This window comes from Vigna unguiculata, chromosome 5 (genome assembly GCF_004118075.2).
Source record: "Vigna unguiculata cultivar IT97K-499-35 chromosome 5, ASM411807v1, whole genome shotgun sequence".
NCBI classification, from domain to species: Eukaryota; Viridiplantae; Streptophyta; class Magnoliopsida; order Fabales; family Fabaceae; genus Vigna; species Vigna unguiculata.
This window is the reverse complement of record NC_040283.1, coordinates 15,185,154-15,202,866: the sequence shown is the minus strand read 5'-3', so window position 1 is coordinate 15,202,866 and position 17,713 is coordinate 15,185,154. Positions and strand designations below refer to the sequence as shown.

The following is a 17,713-nucleotide window of genomic DNA, read 5'->3' as shown; positions in this document are numbered from 1 at the left end:
TATTTTTTAAATTTTCATATGTTTTGGTTTTCAAATTTTAAAAATAAATAAATATAGTATTTTTAATTCAATTATGTTAAATTTAATTTTTTTTATATGTCAAATACATTTTATGTTAAAATATGAGTTATTTTTATCATTTGACACGTTTTTGTTTTAATATGTAAAAAACACACGTTTGACACATCAAAATAATTTAGGCTTAATTACTGTTTTAGTCCTCTAATTTGTTAGCAAATTTCAAAATGGTCCTACTATTATTCGGAGTCTCAATTTAGTCCTCAACTTTTGAAAAGTGACTCAATTTAGTCCTCTCCATTTAATTTAAACAAACGTCGTTCAAACAGTAGTGAGGTGGCACAATTGTACTGATAGTGTCATATGTTGAAAAGGTTCAACTTTGTTTAGAAATAGGAATCATGAAACCCTAAATTTTTCCCAACATCCTAAATTCATTCTTCTCCTCCGCTACGTTGCTGCACAACATTCTTCTAATTGTTTTGGCCCCAGATTTTGTTGTTGAGAGACATGTCCGAAGCCAACTCCTGTAAATCTTGCATTTGTTCACACAATGAAATTCGTGGTGTGTCTTCTCTTGGTGGTGGGTGGAAGGGTTGGGTGTGTCTCCCATTTGTTAATGTGGAGAGGTTGTTGTACCCAAAACCCAAAATCCACAAAACCCTAAAACACAAGCCATAAAATTCGAAGCACAACTCATCTGGAATATGCTCCACGATTTCGATTACAGATGATAACCCCAAGAACGAAATTGATGTTGATCCCAATTCCTCACACCAACGCAATGCCTCGATTTCGATTACAGATGATAACCCCAAGAACGAAATTGATGTTGATCCCAATTCCTCACACCAACACAATGCCTCGACAAATCTTTTTCACCCCTAATCCCAATTCCAATATTAGTAACCCTAATTACATTCAACCCAATTCACCTTCCACATAAGCACAGTGTAACGGGCCACGTAATTCGAAGTGAGACAGAGTAAAACAACCATGTCACTGTTCTGTTATTCATTTTGACGCGGTATTAACTTTGAAGACTAAATTGAGTCACTTTTGAAAACTTGAGGACTAAATTGAGACTTTGAATAATAGAAGGACCATTTTGAAATTTGCTAACAAATTAGAGGACTAAAACAGTAATTAAGCCACTAATTTAATTTAATTAGATTAGAATGGTTATATCATTCGTTTTTAAAGTATCGAAACTGAAATGTATCCAAATTTTTAATAGAGCAAGTTTCAATTTCGGTTCAAAGTATAAGGATAAAAAAACATAATTAACATACTTATGCACTTGAAAATTGATATTATATACTTCTCAATAATTACCTGAGTCCACCAATGGATCCTTCTAACTGGTCTACTTAGATGTGGGTTACAACACGTTAGTATACTTATATTTTATATCAGTAATTACTTTATATATATATATATATATATATATATATATATATATATATATATATATATATATATATATATATATATATATATATATATATATATATATATATAACTGACCCACTTAGATGTTGGGTTCATGTGATATTATTAAGTTTAGCTCCGAAATAAATGGTGGGACGAGGTATTGAGATTAATGTGATGAGTTTTTTTATGAAGAATTTATCAAAGAGAAATTATATATAAATCTAATCCGAATTAATAAACATATATTGACACAATTTTGAATTCAAAATTTTAAAATAATGATTTTATGATTTTTCTTTTTTTATGTTCCTCAAATTTCTATTTTTATCTTATCCAATTTATACTTTTAGATTTATAAAGTTCGAGAATGTATAGCAAAATTGATTGTTGTCCCTTTTATCAAAATCACTTTGTTGTAGTTAAATATTCTTTATGATTTGGAAAAACCTAGTGTAAAGATGAAAACAAGTTTCTTTGATTTCTTTAATTTGGTATTAATTTCATTCCAAACACTCGAAGGAAACTTTGTCTTCTGCCTGCAATTCTGAGTATAGAGACCGGAATATTGAAGTGGTTTATTAGGTGGTTGTTTATTTGGCATTTTTCTATCTAGTTATGTTGTTCTATATTTTTATTTAATTAATTTCAATGTGGTATTTATTTCCATTGACTTCTTATTTTAAACCTCTAATGTTATTAGTTTCTAAATTAAGGGTGCAGTTTCTTAAAATTTGATTTGACGAACCTTAATTAAGAAAAGTCATTAATATGAAAGAAAAATTCTCTTTAGTATCTCTATTGTTTTCCTTCCTTCACCGGTAGATTCTTCTTTTTTTCTGTATCTCGGACATTTGACGTGCAACTTTGTGGTTCCAATCCTTATAATATTTAGTTTTCTTTCTAGTTTTTATCTCTTCAATAAGAGCATCGTTCTTTTGATTTGGAAAAAAATAATGTCATTCGAGGTTGAGTTTGTAATTAAAACCCAGAATATTTTTTAGAACTTCGATAGAGTATTTAGTAGCCAAAGTCTCAAAACTTCATTATCAAATCCATTTTTAACAATTGATCTAAGAGTCCTTGAAACTCATTCAAATGATCTAAAATGGAAGAATTCTCTTTGTACCTCAAATTTATTAAGCAATTCAACAAATATAGTTTATTATTTGCCTACTTAGAAGCATACAATGACTCAATTTTCTCCTACAAAGTTCTAGAATGTATCACGTTTGCAATGTGATTATAAACATTTTCTTTTACATATTGTCGAATAAAACCACAACATTTTGGTGCTTAAAGCTCATTCTTCATGAGACATAAAATCCAACTTTTGTGTAGCAAAGACCGAAAGATGCAATATCTTCACAAACAACAAGTATTTCATCTTGTCCTTCAACAAATAATAATTTTTACCATTTAAGATAACCATCTTTGTATTTGTCTCCATCACTTAAGCAAATAAATATAACTATAAACCAAAAGCTCTGATGTCACTTTGATGGGGAAAACAATAACACAACTAAAATACCAAGGAATGCAACGAATATAATTTCTCCTAACTTGCAAGAATCTATGAGGAACAACTACCAATGAACAAAAACAATAAATCACAAAAATCACAATAAAGACACCAAGATTTTTAACATAACCCTTCGTAGTAAGGGTAAAATCACGAGTTGTCCAAATCAAATAAATAGTTCCATTATGATCAACAAAGAGTACAAAAGAGTCTTAATTAACTACACAAAATAGTGCTAACACCCAGCAAAATAACAAAGCAACAAAGTTTACAAATAGAAAACAAGGAAAATAAAGAAAACCTAAATACACAACTGTAGTGCGAACTGAATTTCCCCCAACTTAGACTTCGTATCAACAATTAGAACAGTCAAAATGAAGAACATGATGAACGAATATGTAGTATTGATTTTACAGTCGTACCTTTGTGAAAAATTTTTAATAGTTTTCTATCTTCTTCTCTCTCAATGTGTTAGTGTTCTCTAATGGTGTATTCACTTGTGAAGATTGACTTGGGAGAGAGGGAGATTATGGATTGGAAGTGATTAGATAGTGAAGTTTGTGTTGTTATTTTTATGGGATTTGGAAGTGAAAGTGAGTGGATCTAAAGGTGAAGTTTGTGAGTGATTTGATTGATGTAATATATTAAAGATTAAGTTTATGTGAAAGAATAAAAAAGATTACCAAATTATCCTTGATGTTGAAAGTAATCTAAAATTGTATTTAAATGAGTTAGATTTATTTTATAAAAAATATTTAAATAAATAAATTGAAAAAAGTAATTATTTTATTTAAAAACATAATTAAAATACAATATATTTGCATATTGTAAATTTTTTTTGTAAACAATTTAGAAATTTGAGTATTAATTATTATTGTAAGCATAATTTTAAAAGCCAGCATAATTTTAAAAGCGTAATTTTTAGAAATTTAAAAGCGCAATTTTCTTTGGAGATAAAATCGGTGCTAGTGAACACAACATAAATGAATACGACTCTCCTTTATGTGTCTTTCTCATGCTTTTCCGTACTTTCTTCACCAAATTAAGTGAAACATTAAGTGAGCTTCAAAACTTAAAGGGAGCTCCATACCTAACAATTTTCCTTGTACAAATTTAATTATATTAATGTGATATGATTTTAATTTCAATAAAGAACAGAGTAAATAAAATGTCTTAACTTCATAAGAAAGATTTTCATTTAATATTAATATTTATGCAGTTTGACATTATATTTTGTCAAATATAATTGAAATGTATTTAAATTGACATATATGAGATATGAGACATCTTAAAGAGAAAGAATGTATAATAAAGTGTACTGTTTACTGTAGAATATTTAAATCATATTCATTACACCATTGACATTACCATCAAATTTTCAACAATTTAAAAAAATAAAAATAAAGTCATTTCCTTAACCATTTAAACATGTTATTACTATTATAGCCTTATTTTCTTCCCAACGGTCACAATACCAGAATACTAAGAATTTGCAATGAAGACGTTCCCTTTGTTTTTAATCTCTGATTTGTTTGAAGACAAATTAGAAAGCTGGCCCACGCAAGTGCCACAGAAACAACTTAAGAGAAATAATTACGAAAGTGCTATTTGACAACTTCCCAGAAATGCAGAAAAAATATCATAATGTGTGAAAGAAATAAAAACACGTACAAGACTGTTGATTAATCAGTGCTCCAAAAAGTAGCACCAAACCGTGTTGATTTTTATGATAAGAAATGACAGTTAAGAATGAAGTAGAGAAAGGTCACTTACAAATGCCTTAAAATTCACCTTATGGACAAGAAATAATCACTATCTGTAATGGATTACACCAACTACAAAAACATGTTCTTCGCTTTCATCATAACATGTTTTCTTTTTTCAGATATTGTTTGTGCCACAGACACCATCACATCATCTCAGTTCATCAAGGACAATGAAACTATAACCTCCTCTGGTGGCAACTACACCTTGGGATTCTTCACCCCTCATAACTCCACAAAACGTTATGTGGGAATTTGGTGGCAACCCAAATTCACTGTCGTATGGGTGGCTAACAGAAACAAACCACTGAATGATTCTTCTGGAGTTGTTACCATATCTAAAGATGGCGACCTTGAGGTGTTGAATGGTCAGAATCATGTAATTTGGTCAACAAATGTGTCAAACGTTGGATCCAACACTACTTCTAAACTCTTGGATTCTGGGAACCTTGTGCTTCGGGAGAACTCATCAGGAACAATTATATGGGAGAGTTTCCAGCATCCCTCAAATGCTTTGTTAACCAATATGAAGATTTCAACTAACAAAGTAACTGGTGAAAAAGTAAAACTAACATCATGGAGAAGCCCTTCTGATCCATCCACTGGTAGCTTTTCTATAAGTGTTGAACGTCTTAGTATACCTGAAGTGTTCATGTGGAATGAAACTCGTCCCTTCTGGCGCACGGGTCAATGGAATAAAAAGATCTTTACTGGGATGCCCTATATGAAAACGTATTATCTGGAAGGGGGACATGTTGGAGATGACGGGGAAGGAAATGTTGAATTCCATTACAAGGGAGTACAAGAGATTGGCTTCACAATCTATATTGTGAATTCAGCGGGCAATTATGAAGAGAGATGGTGGGATGGGGAGAGGAAAGAATGGGTAGTCACATGGAATAGTCATCAATTTGAGTGTGATGTTTATGGTGTGTGTGGACCTTTTGCAGTTTGTAATTCTGAAAGCTCACCTACATGCAGCTGTTTGAAAGGGTTTGAGCCAAGAAACAAAGAGGAATGGAATAGAAAAAACTGGACTAGTGGATGTTTCAGGAGAACACCTCTGCAGTGTGAAAGAGACAGCAACCAAAACAAAAGTGCAGATCATACAGAAGATGGATTTTTGGAAATGAAAATGGTCAAAGTTCCAGATTTTGCAGATGGGTCATCCCTCAGACTTCAACCAGACATGTGCAGAAGCCGATGTTTGGAAAATTGTTCATGCATTGCATACTCATATGATGCTGATATTGGTTGTATGTCTTGGACTGAGAATCTAATTGACATAACACAATTCTCAAACGGAGGACTTGATCTACATGTACGAGTAGCCTACACAGAACTTGGTATACATTCTATAATGCCAGCTGTTATCTGCACAATAATCTGTATTAACTTTCTTGATCTGAAAACCTTTCTACAGCGACAGGACTAAATTTCCGATTTTCATTTTTCCCAAATGCAGCAGAGAAAGAGAGAAACAGGACAATCATCATTATTGTTACAGGGACAGTAGGAACTACCTTAATTCTCATTTGTGCATACATCATGTGGAAAAGGATTTCTACTGGCCACGGTAATTTATCATCATTATGCGTCTAAATTACTCAATTGAGTTCACAATTTTTTTTCTTTTTTGATTAACAATTTTAGATCATTGCTAACTTATATCTGTGTATGTTGTTGCTAATTTGTGCCACTGTAATAAATCAGTAGAGATCATCAAAAGATTCCTTCAGTTTAATGGAGGTGGAGCACCTCAAGAATATATAAATGACAATGCATTTGGTGATCTCTCACAAGTCAAACTCCAGGAGCTTTTAACAATTAGATTTGAAAATCTGGTAACCGCCACAAACAAATTTCACGCATCGAACAAACTAGGAGAGGGTGGTTTTGGTCCGGTCTACAAGGTACTTAACATTTGGCTTCCTCATATATCTGAAAAAATTGTCAATTGTTTCATTTTTCTCATTATTATGCATTAGGGGCAATTGAACGATGGCAGGGAAATTGCAGTTAAAAGACTTTCTAGAGCCTCTGGACAAGGTTTAGAAGAGTTCATGAATGAAGTTGTAGTCATTTCCAAGCTTCAACACCGCAATCTTGTGAGACTTCTTGGTTGTTGTATTGAAGGGGAGGAAAAAATGCTGATTTATGAGTACATGCCAAATAACAGTTTGGACAAATATATCTTTGGTTAGTTCTTTGATACCCTTAGCTAGCATCCATCAACAATTGTTAGAAATTCATACAATTCTTCAATTTAATTCTCTAGATCCATCAAAAGATAAGGTTCTTCATTGGAGAAAACGCTTTAGCATAATAGAAGGAGTTGCTCGAGGAATGCTTTATCTTCACAGAGACTCCAGGCTAAAAATCATCCACAGGGACTTGAAGGCAAGTAATATCTTGTTGGATGTGGAGCTAAATCCAAAGATATCTGACTTTGGTATGGCTAGAATCTTTGGTGGGAATGAGGATGAGGCAAACACTAAGAGAATCGTGGGAACATAGTAAGCACGCCTCTTTCTTCATGATTATATTCGTACACTTAGAATTGCATTAATTGTGGTACATTTCAATGCAGTGGCTATATGTCTCCTGAGTATGCAATGCAAGGACTGTTCTCTGAAAAATCAGATGTGTTCAGTTTTGGGGTTTTGGTACTTGAGATTGTTAGTGGAAGACGAAATTCAAGCTTTTATGATGAAGAAAATTATCTTACCCTTTTAGGATTTGTAAGTCAGCAAAATTCTTTTGAAGTTCACCATAGGAGTTCTGTATCCTTCTTCTGATAAAACTTTCAAATGTTTTAAATTTCGTTGCAGGCCTGGATACAGTGGACAGAAGACAACGTTCCCTCACTAATAAATCAAGGAATATATGATCCTAAGCTTCATAAATATTTTTATAGGTGCATACATATAGGACTTCTATGTGTCCAAGAATATGCAGCAGATAGGCCAAATATGGCTACTGTAATTTCTATGCTAAACAGTGAGATTCCGGATCTTCCTCCTCCAAGGAAACCTGCATTCATCCTGAGGGAAAATATGTTAAGTTCACTTTCCTATGTAAGAGGATATGACTTGAACTCCCTCAACTCTATCAGTATTTCGGACATACATGGCAGATAGAAAACCAAGAGCTCCCAGAAAGTTGTACAGAGGAAAAATGGTGATTATGTTAGTACTAAAAACAGAGCTGAAAATTGTAATATTGTAGGTATACCTGCTTTTTTGTCCAAAGGTATGCATTGCTAGAGCTACTTAGAGAGAACTTTTCAGTATAGAAGTTTGGCTAATTAAAAATAGTATAGGAAAAGAAAATTTTCATTTGACCACGAATGTACAAATGTCTATCAGTTTTTTTAAGCTTATATGTATCACACCTTTGTTTACATATGCATTCATTGATCACCAACAAATGAAATCAAATTCCTATCTTCATGCCTTCTTCTAAATGGCTTCTATTGCGTGCCTTCTATAAGCTTATATATATAGTATAGAGACACTAGCATCCTCAAACCTTTGATGTTGAATTTTGTAAATGCCTTCTAAATATCATGACTTGCAGTTTCAAAGCAGAAGTTGACTTTTTGCTAGCTGTTGTGCATATGAATGCTGCTACTATTGTTATCCTTTTGAATTATTTCAGAGTCTGTTACTTGGTTTTAGTAGTTTCTGTTAGGATAAACTTAAATTAGGAGTTATTGAGCAGACTTTATGAGTGGTTACATTTGTGATGTTTTAGGAGAGGAAAGGTCAAAAGTTTTATGTGTTATGTTTTGGATGTTAATGGTGATTAGTGTTATGTTTTTATAATAATTGGAGACATTATGGCTTGTAGATGAAAAGCCAAATGTAAGTCCTATAAATTGTAGTGTCTTGCTTATATGAAATACACAAGTAAAATAAATCATATTTTCAGAGATAGAGTGTCTTTGCTAACAAAGTGGTATCAGAGCCAGTTAGCTTGAGTGTCTGAGAGTGGAAAAAGTGTGAGTGATGGCCAACAATATGTCCTTACCCCAGCTGACACAAAAATCCGACTACGATAAGTGGAGCATGCAGATGAAGGCCTACCTCGGATCCCAAGACGTGTGGGATGTAGTTCAAGGTGGCTTCGAAGAGCCGGAGGATTTTGATAAACAGACAGTTGCCCAGATTGCTGCGTTGAAAAAAACATGAGTCAAAGATAGGAAAGCTATGTATGCATTGTACCGAGCTGTGGACGATGCAGGCCTTGAGAAGTTAGCAAACACTACGACTTCAAAAGAGGCGTGGGAGATCTTGGAGAAAACATATAAGGGAGATGACCGTGTGAAACAGGTTCGTCTTCAAGCTCTTAGAGGAGAGTTTGAGAGGTTGCTGATGAAGGAGAATGAAGGGGTAACCGAGTTCATATCTCGGGTGGAGACTGTGGCAAACCAACTTGGCAAAAATGGGGAGTCGTTGCCTGCAAACTGAGTTGTGGAGAAAATTTTGAGGTCAATGACAATTGACTTCGACAACATTGTGTGTGCTATAGAGGAATCCAAAGAACTCTCAAAGCTCACGGTGGAGGAACTTATTGGGTCTCTAGAAGCCTATGAACAAAGAAGAAGAAAGACGAAGGAGGACTACCTTGGCCAAGCTCTCCAAGCAAGGACAAATTTCAAGGAGAAAAAGGCGTTTGGAACTCAGAACACTCGGGGCAGAGGAGGAAGAGATCATGGGAGTCAAAACCGAGGTCCTGGAGGCAGAGGTCGAGGACGTAGTGGTCAAGGTCGAGATGATTACGAAGATGGCGCTCCCAGCCTGCAAAATTGGCGAGGCCGAGGTCGAGGTGGAGGCTGAGGAGGTCGGTCAGGAAACAATGGTGAGTGCTACAAGTGCGGCAAGTCCGGTAACTATGCAAATGAGTGTAGATCGATCAAGTGTTATAACTGTGGTAAGACCGGTCATTTTGCAAAGGATTGTCGGTCCCAAAATAGGAGAAATGAATCAACCAATCTTCTTACAAAAGAGGTTGAAGAACAAGCTGGAATATTGTTGATGGCTAGTAGCGAAGCGAGCTCGGCACATGATATGAAGAATTTGGCAAGGGAGGAAACTGATGAGGATGAGATGTTGTTGACAAGGAGCTCGGATATCGAGCTTGGTCCGAACTCTAGCACAAACACTGAGTTTGGTTTGCGAGTCCAAAACAACTCGATCTGGTATCTAGACATTGGAGCTAGTAACCATATGTGCGAAGATGAAAATATGTTTGATGAGCTCTCCAAAATTGAAGCTGGACATGTGTCATTTGGAGACGCTTCCAAGGTGATGGTAAAAGGACGAGGTACGATATGTTTTTCTCAAAAGAATGGACGAATTGGGACAATTCGGGATGTGTACTATGTACCCGACCTCAAAACCAACATATTGAGTATGTGGCAGTTAATGGAAAAGGGGTACTCAGTCATCATGAAAGATCGAGTGCTGGAGTTGAGGGATAAACTCAGACACCTTATTACCCGAGTAGAAATGAAACAAAACAGAATGTATAAACTAGAGCTGAGGTGTTTAAAACTCGACGTCAAGGATGAAGCAATGAAGTGGCATTTTCGATTCAGCCATTTGCACTTTGGAGGGTTGACTGAGCTAGTACAAGAAGAAATGGTGCGTGGATTGCCAAACATAGAATTTAAAAAGAATTTCTGTGAAGATTGTGTACTCGACAAGCACCAGAGAGCCTCGTTTCCAAAGACAGTTGAGTATCAGGTGAAGGAACAACTCGGTCTGGTGCATACAGATGTTTGTGGACCAATTACTCCTGTATCTTTCAGTGGTAAGAGGTACTTTTTAACATTTATTGATGATTTCTCTCGAAAGACATGGGTTTATTTTTTGAAGGAGAAATCTGAAGTATTTTGAGTGTTTAAGAAATTTAAAGTAATGATTGAGAATGAAACGGGCACAAAAATTAAAGTTGTTCGGTCAGATAGAGGAGGTGAATACACATCAGCCGAGTTCATGAGGTACTGTGAGGAGCTTGGCATTAGAAGATTTTTGACAGCTTCATACTCACCACAACAGAATGGAGTTGTTGAAAGGAAGAATCAGACAATTCTCAACATGGTTCGAGCAATGTTGAAAGGTAAGAATATGTCAAAAGAATTTTGGGCTGAAGTAGTGCAGTGTGCAGTATATGTGCAGAATAGGTGTCCTCATGCAAAACTCAATGGACAGACACCACATGAAGCATGGAGTGGAAAGAAACCATGTGTATCTCACTTGAAGGTATTTGGCAGTGTAGCATATGCTCATGTTCCAGCACAACAAAGAACCAAGCTCGAGGACAGGAGTAAGAAACTTGTTTTTATTGGATATGATGAAAAAACAAAGGGCTATAAATTGTTTAATCCAATAACAAACAAAGTTCTTGTGAGTCGAGATGTTGTAATAGATGAGGAGAACGAATGGAACAACTCGACAGTGACAGTTAAGAGCATAGCAACGACAAGTGGAAGCTCGGAAACTACCTTTGGAAGCTCGACAAGTGAAAGAAGAAATTTGGACAATGTACCAGCAAGACAACAGGAGGTCTCTGACGAGGAAGAAGAACCATTTCAGCCCAGAACTCAGAGCCTACAAGACATATATAATACAACTAACGAGGTACATGTTGTGTGTCTTTTGGCAGAATCGGAAGATGTTAGATTTGAAGAAGCCGTGGTGGATGAGAAATGGAAGAAGGCAATGGACGAGGAGATTGCTGCTATAGAACGTAACAACACGTGGGAACTATCTAAGTTACCACAAGGAGCTCGGCCCATTGGAGTAAAGTGGGTTTTCAAGAAGAAAATGAACGCACAAGGTGAGATAGAGTGATATAAAGCTCGATTGGTGGCAAAAGGCTATAGACAGAGGGAAGGAGTTGACTATGCCGAGGTGTTTGCACCTGTTACTAGGATGGAGACTGTTCGTCTACTAATTTCTATAGCAGCTCAGAACAAATGGCCCATTTTCCAAATGGACGTAAAGTCGGCTTTTCTAAATGGTGTGTTAAAGGAAGAGGTCTACATTGAGCAACCACTCGGCTACATGAGGAGAGGTGAAAAAAAGAAGGTGTTGAGGTTGAAGAAGGCTCTTTATGGCCTGAAACAAGCTCCAAGGGCGTGGAATGACTGAATCCACACTTATTTCGTGGAAAATAAATATGAACAATACCCGGTTGAACACGCACTATATATAAAGAAGCATGGAGGTAGGATAATGTTTATAGCTCTTTATGTTGATGACCTTGTGTTCATGGGTAATGATGCAGAATTAATCAAGAAGTTCAAAAGAACCATGGAGAAAGAGTTTGAAATGACAGACTTGGGACACATGAGATACTTTCTCGGGCTGGAAGTCAAACAACTTGAGACAGGCATCTTTGTGTCTCAAGAAAGGTATGCCGAGGACATTCTGAGTAAATTCAAGATGGTGAGGTGCAGCCCGGTTTCAACCCCAATGGAACCAGGTACAAAACTTTCAAAGTTTGATGGAGGAGATCACATAGATGCCAACAAATACAGAAGCTTGGTTGGAAGTCTTCGTTACTTGACGAGTACAAGGCCAGATTTGTTACTAAGTGTTGGTATAGTTAGTCGATACATGGAGGAGCCGATCTACACACATTGGAGAGCACTGAAAAGAATGTTGAGGTATGTGCGGGGAACAACATCACTCAGATTATACTACACTAGGTCGGACGATTACCGATTAGTAGGGTACTCGGACAGTGATTGGTGCGGAGATGTAGATGACCGGAAAAGCACATCCGGGTATGTATTTTTCATGAGCAACACGGCGTTTACTTGGCTCTCAAAGAAGCAACCTATAGTGACGTTGTCTACATGGCTTGAGTGTATGTCATGCAATATGACTTAGCAATATTCTAAGCAAACTGGAGATGAAACAAAAAGGAGGGACTGTAATTCGAGTAGATAACAAGTCGGCTATTAAGTTGGCAAAGAATCCAGTCAACCATGGAAGGAGTAAGCACATTGATGTGAAATTTCATTCCATCCGAGAACAGGTGAAGGAAGGTAATGTAGAGATGGTGCACGTGGGAAGCAGAGATCAAATTGCAGACTTATTTACAAAGCCATTGCCAACTGTGTTGTTCAATAACTATAAAAATCTAATCGGAATGAAGGATGGAAGAAGTATTTAAGTTTACGGGGGAATTTTGTTAGGATAAACTTAAATTAGGAGTTATTGAGCAGACTTTATGAGTGGTTAAATTTGTGATGTTTTAGGAGAGGAAAGGTCAAAAGTTTTATGTGTTATGTTTTGGATGTTAATGGTGATTAGTGTTATGTTTTTATAATAATTGGAGACATTATGGCTTGCAGATGAAAAGCCAAATGTAAGTCCTATAAATTGTAGTGTCTTGCTTATATGAAATACACAAGTAAAATAAATCATATTTTCAGAGATAGAGTGTCTTTGCTAACAGTTTCATATGTTCAGTTTTTTTAGTGTGTTTGATCGAGTCCTGGCTAGAGGACATGCTCAGTTGTCATATCATAGGCTTTAAAGAACCTTGAGAGTGGGTTGGAATGATGCAAAAGGCACCATTTCACAGTTGTTCCTCTTTTGTTGTACAGAAAAAATGATCAGATTTTTGTTCTAACCAGCTCATGAGAGATTGAAAACAGTTTCCCAGAACAAAATCACACATATCACTATTCCATATACAACTTTGAAACAAGTATGTAATTTCGTATCCATAAATCTCTGTCTGTTTTATATTCTATGGCCTACATATCCTATACATGTTAAAAGGTCTTCAAGAAGTGAAGTATGATGTTAGAATCGCACGCCGAAATATTATCGTGTGGAAAAAAACTAAGAGTTGGTTAATTGGTTTAATTAATAAAAATTAATACATCTCAAAATTTACTGTTTAAAAATTAAAGATTTTTTCTTTAAAGCAACTACAAATTAATAAAGAGAGTAATGAAGAAGATTGACACCGATTATTTACATTGGTTCAGATCAAAAGACCTTACATCTAGTTGTTAATATCATAAACAAAAACTAAAATAAACCACACAGTACAATCAGATAAGAGAGATAAAGGGTTTTGAAAACATCTTTGTTGAAGACACAAGAGATGAATAACACTTCCTCTAAATCACAGAGAGGATGAATAACTCTCCTGAAAGACAAACAACTCAAACTCCCAAGAACCCAATTGGTGAAAGTTATCATCTACCCACACTAGGTTTTTCAAATCCCCTTTTCAAAAATACTCAGATAGTTTCTTTGCAATCACAACACTAAAATCCTCATACTCGAAAAAGTTGTTTTCGAAATTGGATTAGAGCTCTATAAATAGATTTCCGAAAAATAGATCAAGAAGCTGAAAAGACAAGTTACAACTACCAGAGATAATCAATTATCACTTATAATAATTGATTGTTCCAGAGCATTTTCTAAAAACATTATCCTGATAATTGATTATCCACTGGGATAATAGATTATTCCAGAGATTTTTGTGAAAACTGAAAGTATTTATGATAATCGATTTTCATAACATAAGTGATAATCGATTATCACAGTGCGTTTTGTAAAAGTAAAAACATTCCCTAAGTGGTTAAGTTCTCTAAGTGCTAATTGTTGTTTTATGAAATTCTAAGCTAACTTAAACATACTTGTGTCCTCCTGGATGGAGAAGATCTCCAATAAACCGAGGTATTCAATAAGCCAAGGAATCGAGCGAAAATTCAAGTCAGAAATCATGTCTCCATGTAAGACCCGTGAAATTTAATTAATTAAATAAATAATTAATTAATAAATGCGGGTGGGAGAATTAATTATGAAATTAAATTATGAGGAGAATGATGTGGCAAAGTGCTAGCTCATATGGTTGAGAGTACTTTGGTTTGTGTGAGAGGGCTTGGGTTCAAGTCCTATGTATGCCATTTTGTGTATTATTCATTGTTATTTTAATATAGCCTAACCTGGTGGTGTAATAATTATGACAATTGAATTATGATTGTTAGCATGAAATCTGAATTGGTTAAGTGGTTTGATATTGATTTGTGGAATTGCATGGTTGTGGGTTCGAGTCATGGAGAACTCATATTAAACTTTAATTTTTGGATATTTTTTCTTTGGCTTGAATATGAAGAGTTGAGGAACATCCTAGTGAAAGGGCAGAATAAGGGTGGCTGTGAAACAGACCATAAAGGGGCAATGAATGGGAATTAACCACCATTAAGTGGTAATTTCGTTTTAGGTTAATAACCTAGGTTTAGGCACACTTTAAAAAGGAAAAAGTGGGTAAAGAGCAAAGGTTTGGCAAGCTGAAAATACACCAGTGAGAGAGAGCACGAAATTTGGAGTGTCTGTGAGTTTTGAGGGTGATCTTTGGGGTTGCATTGAGAGAGAAGGCTAAGGAGCCAATTGGTGAAGGGAGGACACTAAATCATCAAGCTTTAAGCGGAGAAAAAACCAGGTTAGGGGAGCTGAACCCGATTCTTTGCATGTATTAATTTATCTTGTGTGAAAGCATGAATTTTTGGATGTATATTTTGGGTAAATTGAATGAATTTTCGGGTTTCTAGAAAATTTCCAGAAATCGCCTGGCGGGCTGTTCATAGCCGCCAGGCGGCACATGTTATTTTACTGCATTTTCTGGGTTCCATGAGGAACCGCCTGGCGGTGAACCCCTGTACCGCCAGGCGCTACAAACTTGTACCCAGTTTCTGGGTTTTATGATGAACTGCTTGGCGGTCAGGCATACCCGTCAGGCGACGCGATTAGAATTGGCTCGGTTTTGAGGTTTTGTGTGATCTGGAGTGATTCTGATCGGATGGAAGTCAAGGGTTCATGATTTAGAGATGATATAGAGTCTTATCGTTTGAAAACCAGTACAAGTGATGAGTAAAAATTGATGGAACAGTGCGGGTGAACCTTAGGGTTCATATTGGGTTGCTTCTTAGATGGAACTGGTTGTAATAGGTGTTAAACCCTGTGTGCTGATTTTGTGAGAGGTTAAGGTGAATTGTGTGTCGTATTTATCACGTGTCTGGAAATTTTGATTGAGATAGATGAATGGGGAATCTCGGAAGGAAGTGTGGGAAGCATCGCGGGGGCTGCGAGTTTGGGAATTCTACCAGAAATAATTGTACCGCCTGGCGGCACGGTGCCTACCGCCAGGCGCCATCGCAGCAGCAGTGTGCTGAGTGGTCACTACTGCGGTGTTAGGCTTAGGGTGTTCTGATGTTCAGTGAGGGAAGGAAATGGAAAATTTGAAAAGGTTAAAGGGGGAGTTGAGGACGTTAGTATATAGTGACCCAACTAAGGTAAGGGTATTTACAATCTATCTATAAACTGAATATTGGGTGTATAGAGTAGTGAGAGAATGGTAATTAGAAATATGGAAAGCATGTTAGCTCATAAAATACCCCAATACTGTCAGGACCTTAATAAACTACATACATGAGTATTGGTTTGGAAGGATATGGAGGACCCCCAACAATTGGGGAGTCTCTTGGCGGGGAATAATTTTCGTGGGGAGTGTGGCATAGGGGAATAGTTGTATATGTTCATTCAATATACGATATTTGGCACTCAGTTACGAGCGCAATTGGATTGAGAGTAGGTTTGTGAGTATGGTACGAAGAATACCTGACCCAAAACCAATACTGTACAAGTACTGTTATGGCGCCTGGCAGCAGAGCTAGGTCCGCCAGGCGACAGCGGGAAACCAGTGGGTTGATGGTGCAGGAGGCGCCTGGCGGAGGGGAAGGTCCCGCCAGGCGATAACGACACGAACAGTGGCTCCTGGAATAGCGTCCACCTGGCGGTGTGGAAAGTCCCGCCAGGAGGTCTGGAAGCTGTGGCGCCTAGCGGTACGTGTCCCCTGCTAGGCGATTTGGATGTTGTAAGTCCTAGTTATTGGACTTTATACGGTGTTCTACAAGGCTTTTGGTGGTGCTTCAAAGGTAAGATTGTTGGGTTCCTTGAGTTGATCTCGGAACGTATCCCTTGAGTTGAGCTCGGGATAGGGGTTAAGCACGTACATTCCTCGAGTTGAGCTCGGAATGGCATCCCTCGAGTTGAGCTCGGGATGGCGGATGAACACGAGGAACCCTTGAGTTGAGCTCGGGTTGGCGAGTGTTGTGGGTGTGAGTGTGTTGGTTGTGGCTGACGAGTTTGGTAGTCTTGAGACATTACGGACTATGTTCGTAATTGGGAACTCCACCTGGCGTTACGGTGTGTGATCCGTGGCATTGGTTCTCGCACATGCTCTGTCGGTTGTGGCCGATAGGTTTGACAGCAAATTACCTTGGGGTAAACACTAGAAGAGGTAGAACCCGAATGGTCTGGTTGTGGCCAGACGTTAGAGAATTGATGAAGAAATGGTACTTTGATACTTGTGGAGCTTATATCTGTTAATTGGTTATATGATATCTGTTATGATGTATGTTGTTTTCATAAGCTCACCCTATCTGCTTGTGTTTGGCGATGATCGTGTACGCGGTACACGTGAGCAGAGGATGTTGATGCAGGTGGAGCCGGTGATGCTTAGTCGCGAGTGGGGTTCTACTGGGGGAACTTCTTATATTTTCTTTATTTGCTTTTGGAAACTGTTGTAAACCCTAATGGGTGAAATTATAACATTGTTATTTTGGTTTATGGAGTGGATGTTTATAAACTTTATCCGATCATTTAATAAATTTTAAATTTCCCGCGTTTTTGGGAAATGAGGTTATTCATAAATGCGGCAATATTATATTTTTTAATTGTTTTATATATTCTAAATCAGTAATATCTTGAGGGGATGTTACACTCCACTTAGTCGAGGTCATTACAAGAATCCAGAAGGATGTCTCCCTAGGACTGACGCCATTGAGGGTAGTTGGTTGATGGTTCAAGATTTGTGAGGATGTCACCCTAGGACTGACCTCCCTATAGGAAGCTAAGATTCAGAGGAGAATATTCGAGAA

At 36.7% G+C, this 17,713-nt stretch overlaps 1 protein-coding gene across 3 annotated transcripts; it reads left to right on the top strand.

The window, feature by feature from the left end:
• Window positions 1–4,758: 4,758 nt before the first annotated feature.
• On the top strand, window positions 4,759–8,186 carry LOC114184881 (G-type lectin S-receptor-like serine/threonine-protein kinase At1g11300). 3 transcript variants are annotated; one of them, XM_028072264.1, is made up of 7 exons: window positions 4,759–6,080; window positions 6,203–6,310; window positions 6,448–6,647; window positions 6,723–6,933; window positions 7,013–7,250; window positions 7,325–7,475; window positions 7,566–8,186. In XM_028072264.1, exons 1-7 carry the CDS (start codon window positions 4,793–4,795, stop codon window positions 7,872–7,874), a joined length of 2,505 nt encoding a protein of 834 aa, XP_027928065.1. In that variant the 5' UTR covers window positions 4,759–4,792; the 3' UTR covers window positions 7,875–8,186. The 3 variants fall into 3 exon arrangements, with proteins under 3 accessions (XP_027928065.1, XP_027928063.1, XP_027928062.1); XM_028072262.1 differs by having other exon boundaries at window positions 4,760–6,080; window positions 6,200–6,310; window positions 6,451–6,647; XM_028072261.1 differs by having other exon boundaries at window positions 4,760–6,080; window positions 6,200–6,310.
• The last annotated feature ends 9,527 nt before the right edge of the window (window positions 8,187–17,713 follow it).

Coding starts and splice junctions, on each gene's coding strand:
- LOC114184881 (XM_028072261.1), top strand. CDS start 4,793: ATGGATTACACCAACTACAAAAACATGTTCTTCGCTTTCATCATAACA. Junction 6,081..6,199: donor AGTAGCCTACACAGAACTTG/GTATACATTCTA, acceptor TCCCAAATGCAG/CAGAGAAAGAGAGAAACAGG. Junction 6,934..7,012: donor TTTGGACAAATATATCTTTG/GTTAGTTCTTTG, acceptor TTAATTCTCTAG/ATCCATCAAAAGATAAGGTT.